The sequence below is a fragment of the Triticum aestivum genome, chromosome 4A, assembly GCF_018294505.1.
Source record: "Triticum aestivum cultivar Chinese Spring chromosome 4A, IWGSC CS RefSeq v2.1, whole genome shotgun sequence".
Taxonomy (NCBI): Eukaryota; Viridiplantae; Streptophyta; class Magnoliopsida; order Poales; family Poaceae; genus Triticum; species Triticum aestivum.
The window spans coordinates 609,586,055-609,592,054 of record NC_057803.1 but is presented as its reverse complement, the minus strand read 5'-3'; the positions used below and the strand labels follow the sequence as shown (position 1 = coordinate 609,592,054).

At 43.7% G+C, this 6,000-nt stretch overlaps 1 protein-coding gene across 1 annotated transcript; it reads left to right on the top strand.

Annotated features, from left to right (window-relative positions):
- The first annotated feature begins 1,000 nt into the window (after positions 1-1,000).
- LOC123087512 (F-box/FBD/LRR-repeat protein At1g13570) lies at positions 1,001-4,102 on the top strand. The gene is made up of 5 exons (XM_044509537.1): positions 1,001-1,176; positions 1,363-2,019; positions 2,114-2,974; positions 3,058-3,201; positions 3,713-4,102. The coding sequence occupies exons 2-5, from the start codon at positions 1,369-1,371 to the stop codon at positions 4,022-4,024; spliced, it is 1,968 nt and encodes a 655-aa protein (XP_044365472.1). The 5' UTR covers positions 1,001-1,176; positions 1,363-1,368; the 3' UTR covers positions 4,025-4,102.
- Positions 4,103-6,000: the final 1,898 nt, after the last annotated feature.

Here is a 6,000-nt window from a genome sequence, read left to right as displayed (position 1 = left end):
TCATACAGGAAAGGGGGAGCTTTAGGAGACGAAGTATATAATATAGGCAAATCAGCAGGTTAGGAAAAAGAAACACACGCCTCCATTAATTGCCGCCGGCGAGTGGCGCACATCACCCGCCATGAATTCTCCATGGAACTGACAATTCATTGCCTCCTTCAATCCCGGCAAATCCGTTTCACTGGTATGGCTCAAGAATAGTCTGCCACCGCTTCGCCTGATCGCCTCTACCTGCGTAGGAGGCTCGAACCTGCTCGGTCGCATGGTTCGCTGTGTGACGGGCAAGGCTGCGTGATCGCATCGCCTAGTTTGGCTCCCAGTCACTATGCGGGTCTTCATTCATGTCCATCGTACGTCGCCACGCCAGAGTTGCGGCCGAGCGAGCGGAAGGAGGGTCATGTTCTTTTCCTCTCTTTTTAGGCAAACTCGCGGCGTAGGTCCAAAATAATGTCAGGGGCCCAAAATTGTCACCGGAGCAGCGGCCCAGTACGGACAGCGGCCCACGCGGGATTAAATGCCAGATGGACGGCCAAAAATGCGTACAAGTGATGATCCAACGGTTTCAAACGCAGATAGCCTGAGATGGCCGGAAAAGTGTTCGGTTATAATGTTTCTAAATGTCAGGAAAGTGCTGATTTTTGAAAGAAAAAGAGTGGAGTGGAAATAAACCAATGGATAAGAAAACCCGTGGGAGGTGGGAGAAAATAAAACCGGACGAAAATCAAATCGGAGTACCAGCCTACCAACTGCTCCATTAGAAATAAAGATTAATTAAAGAGAAAGGAAAGTAAAAAGACTGGAAAGAACAGAGAGAAAAAACCAGAAAGGAAAAACAAAACAAAAAGCAGCAGAAATAACGAAGCAGCGAACGCGCATCACGCGCTGCCGCGAACTGGGCCGGCCCACCCGCGGGCCGCAAATAGGATCTGAGGACGAGTCCTTCTTGGGCCCACGTTATTTTGTTTCTACCACGATAAACAAACTCTCGGTCTCTCATCACCGTATATATATGGAAAAAAAAGGAAATAAATTTGGGTGCGTTCTTCTTCTTCCCCACTGTCGGCGATTGGTTTTCCGCCGCCGCTGACCTCAAAGTTCACAGTCCGTCGCCACCTTCCGCGCCCGGCGACAGCCACCATCGCCGTTCCCTTCCCCGCTGTCCGCAATTCCGGCAAGGTATGATGAGCATGCTTACTTAAACTGCAGTGACGCCCCCAGATCCGCCGCCGCCCCCAGTAAAGGAAGCAACTATCTTTTTGGAATCCACTTGCTCTGTTATGTTAGTAGGACCGTAGGGGTACTAGTATTAGAGTAGCAGTGAATTTAATTTAATTGGGTTTTTTTTTTCCATGTCCATTGCAGTTCTGAATGGGGAACATCCTCAATTTCACAACTGCTGTGACAGATCATTGCTGTCCAGGGCAACTATGCCGAGGCGGCGGCAGCAGCAGCAGCAGAATGGCAACCCATCAGCTCGAAGCGTTGAGCATTCTGGCTTTTAGAGCTTTATTATGCGAGCACATACAACAGCATGAAGCGTTCTGTCGAAAGCGGATAGGCAGCAGTCAGTTTCAACTGCTGAGCATTCTGCTTTGCGGAGCTGTCCATGCCAAGGGAATAGCGGCCGGCGATCGGTTTAAACTGTGTGGCATTCTGATAGTATGTGGAGTTATATCTGACCACATCATCTGTCACGACGCAAAGGAACCACATGTTGACCACCCAAGAAGCAGCAGCAGCAGCAGGATAGCAGGCCACCGGTTTGAACCGTTGATCATCCTGGCTTTCAGAGCTATATTGGAGCACATATGGCAGCATAAATCGTTTGTTCAAAAGCAGATAGCCAATGGCCGGTTCCAGCTCCTGAGCATTCTGCTCTGCGGAGCAATCCATGCCAAGGGAATCGTAGCAAGTGATCAGTGTAAAATGTGTGGCCTTCTGCTGTGCGGAGTTATGTCTGACTACTTCTGTGATGATGCAAAGGACCCACCGACTGATGTGCTTCGAGACCTTCCAGAGGTACTTTGTTAAAATCTTGCGCTCCAGCTCGTCTCTTGGTTGCAGATTACTGATTTTTACTTGCCTGCAACCATGATGTATCATTTTTCTGCAGGGCTTACTTTGGACAATTTTTTCAATGTTGCCTCTAGATGCGGCTGTTAGGACCAGTGCCTTGTCAAGGCAATGGAGATACTTGTGGACAGATTGTCCTAAACTGAGTTTCGATGGAAATACATTATGCAACAAGAAAAATCATGGGAAACAAGTATATACTCCCCTGTTCATTCACATTGTTAATAGGGTCTTGGAACAGTGCCGTGGCAAGTTTGTTGAAGAGCTCGCAATCAAAATTGAGCTGAACTGCATGTTGGTGGAATATCTTGATAATTGGGTCCGTTTCGCAGTATCATCTGGGACAAAGGCACTAGTTTTTGATTTAGCACCAGAAGAGCGTCAACTTGTAGGCCGTGATGATCGCTACAGATTCCCATTTGAGCTTTTAGACAAGGAAAGTATATGCCGTCTGCAGAAAATACATCTTAGTTTTGTAGATTTCCAGCCACCAATGCAGTTCAGAGGTTTCCCTAACCTACAGAAGCTTGACCTTAACTTAGTGAATGTCAGTGGGAAGGAAATTCTACATATGCTGTCAAACTGCTGTAACCTAGAGTGGCTGAGTATTGTTAGATGCCATCTCAATTGTGACCTAGAGGTTAACTGTCCACTGCCTCATCTGCTATACTTGAAAATTGTGTCCTGCATTATAACAAGTATAGCGTTTGATGCAGTGAACCTTGCGACTTTTAAATACAAAGGAAGGGCTGTGCCTATTGACCTGAGCAAATCATCAGAACTGGTATGTGCAGATATATGGTTTGGTAGAGTCACTTTTGGGCACGCTATTGCTGTACTTGCTAAAGTGCTCACAAGCGTGCAACATCTGACCCTTGATACGGCCTGTAAACCACAAAAGGTTTGCTCTTGAACCATCCTTGGAAGTCATGGACTATCCCTTAATAATTACCGCGTCATGACCTTTGGTTATCTATCTTTCAGATTCCCCGTTTGATGCATCACCGATGCGAGTTTTCTCAGATGAAATATTTACAGTTGAGGTTGGTCTATATTGAAGAATTCGATACCTTATCTCTGATCTCTTTTATGAGGTCTGCTCCTTTCATTGAGAAGTTAGAGCTGCACGTAAGTACTCATATTGGATTCTTCTTGGTAGTCCATACATTTCTTTTTAGCATTATTGCATTACAGCTTCTTTCAAGGCACTAGGCATCTCATTTTTGGACTATGCCAAGTATCGTGCTTACAACTTAGAAGCACTTGTTCAAGTATAATACTCCCTCCGTCGCATAATATAAGAACGTTTTTGACAAATGTTCTTATATTATGGGACAGAGGGAGTACGTGATAAGCAAACTGTTGTGCTGGACAATTTATTTTATCTGTGTTATTGCATATGCTCTCCTGGAACTGATGGATGGAGATAGACTGTTAGGCTTGCTTGTTCTTTATACCACTCTCTTTGTTTTGAAGCTACTAGTTTTTTATTCAATCTAAATATTCCATGAAATAAAGCAACAGTTTGATAAAAGTCTGTCTGAGAGCATATGTTTTTGACATTCGATAATAGATACAATGGACGACGGATTAGTCACAAGCCTTCTCATTATACTTTTTTTTTGGTTCAAAATTGCAGTTTTGTTTCCCTGGTTACGTGCGTTTGGCACAAGAACTTGAACCTATCAGGAAGCTACCGGAGCATCTGTTCAACAATTTGAAGAGTTTACATGTTACAGGATTTAAAGCATGCATTGGCCAAGTTGAGTTACTTTCGCACATGGTGGAAAATGCCCCCGCATTGGAGGTTTTAAGTATAGATAATTCAGACAAATATCCCCTAGAAGGGCATGAAAAGAACGCAAAAACTGTCGTTGATTTGGTCCATAGAATTGTTAGAAGGTATCTTGAAGGAAAGATTTCGCCCAAGTGCACCTTAATATTACTTTAGGAGATCTGTTGGTGTAGGGATGCACACTGTATATCTAGTTAGGGATGGCAAACCTGATGAGGCAGCATCATTTAAGCATGTCTGCATTGTTCACTGCCATGTACACTTGCATTGTGACTTGGTTCTGCATGGGGCATTATAAATATTGAATGGGCATATTTCCCTTTGCATAAAGCTGCTATTAGCCCTCCCCTACAGGACTCCCTGTATACAACTCTATATTAACCTCGGAATTTCATGTTTCCGCTGCATTTTGGATGACATATCGGTCCTCTCTGCTTGACACGCTCATGTACTGACACAGGCCTTATCTTCTTTATCAGACACGTAGCCCTAGTTGTTATAGTTTCTTTTTCATCACGCTGTCTCCTCTCCCGTATATGCTATAGGGTGTGGTGCTGGGAGTTATCCGGTCGCCCAAAGCATTTCCGCGTAACCAGTAAGGAGTTGTCTGCTTCTGTATAATCCTTATATTTTTTTTCTTCCTCTTGATTTACCGGCTGTTATTCCTCTGGTTACCGGTTGTGCTCTCCTCTGCCCCTGCTGGCCTGCGCCGGGCTGTGCACCTGCCTCCACTGGTTGAGCTTGCTACTTGCCTACTCGCGCAGGCATACAGCTGCAGAGCTGAGCTGATGCTCCTCCTTGCTCCTGTCTTATCATTTCTCCTTTTGTATCTGTCTAACTGAACCTTAAATTGGTGCAATTTGCTATGAATTTCATGTCATAGAATAGAAGATGAAGAGATATTATCCATCAGTGCCCAGCATCAAAGCTCATGGTTTCAGATTTGCATCAATTATGAGCTGTTTTCTTTAATGCTTATGCGTTGATTTCTTGAAGGTGTTTGTTCTTCTACTGTTGGTGTGGTCAGAGGAGACTCATATCAACCAACCCATCGAGTCCTTGTGTTATCTTTTGTTTCCCTGTACTATTATTTGTAGTTTTATATCAATCAAAGCATGATTTAAAGTTCTGATTCATTCTGCAATCGAGCATATACTAGCACAGATGCCCGTGCGTTGCAATGGGAGAAAAAACTAAAATATACATCAAAGCACCTATCAACGTTGCCCGACAAGCAGGGTTGCGGGTGCCGAGGTACAGAAGGAAATTCATAGATGCTTTAATGTCCATTTTTGTAGTCCATGCATGCATGGCCACTGAATAAATAGGGACGGGGCAATTACATGGATTGGTTAGTTTTGCTTTAGCCATGAGAACCAGCATCTGATTGAATAGTTAGCAGGGCAGTGCTACCTCTGTCCTCATCAGGGATAAATACTCAGGTTTGACGCTTTTCTGTCTTTTAAAGACAAAATATTCTTTTAGTAGGAGGCGATGTTCTCGTCGATAGTGAGACGTTGCGGTGACTTCATTAATTTTAAAACTCGCCAACACGATATTTCAAATGTGCTCAAATAGGTACGATGTGCGTGTGTGCATTTTCGTAGGGCAGTGCTACCTTAGTCCCCACCAGAGATAAAGCCCCAGGTTTGACGCTTTTGTGTCTTTTAAAGACAAAATATTCTTTTAATAGGAGGCGATGTTCTCGTCGGTAGCGAGACGCTTGTGGTGACTTCATTATTTTTAAAACTTGCCGACACGGTATTTCAAATGTGCTCAAATAGATTGGATATGTGCATGTGTATGCATTTATAAGAGTGAGTGTATGCATGTGTCTGCATCTATTGTTATTGTGTTTGAGTAAAATGTTTTCCTTTACCCTTTGGATGCAGCAATTTAATCGTCGAATGATTTCTAGTGACTCATTTATGTTGTCACTTTTCATGTTCGCCAGTGTCGTTGATAATGGTATGATTTTGATGTTTGTAAGTGCTTTTTTTTCTACAAAGCCGCATTCATGTCCTCTTACAATGTCTCATTCAGCTCCGCACCGTCATCGGATTAAAGAGTGGTGATATATTAAAATGTTCTTTTATAGATTTTTTAAAAATTCAAATGCAAGCGGGTTTTAC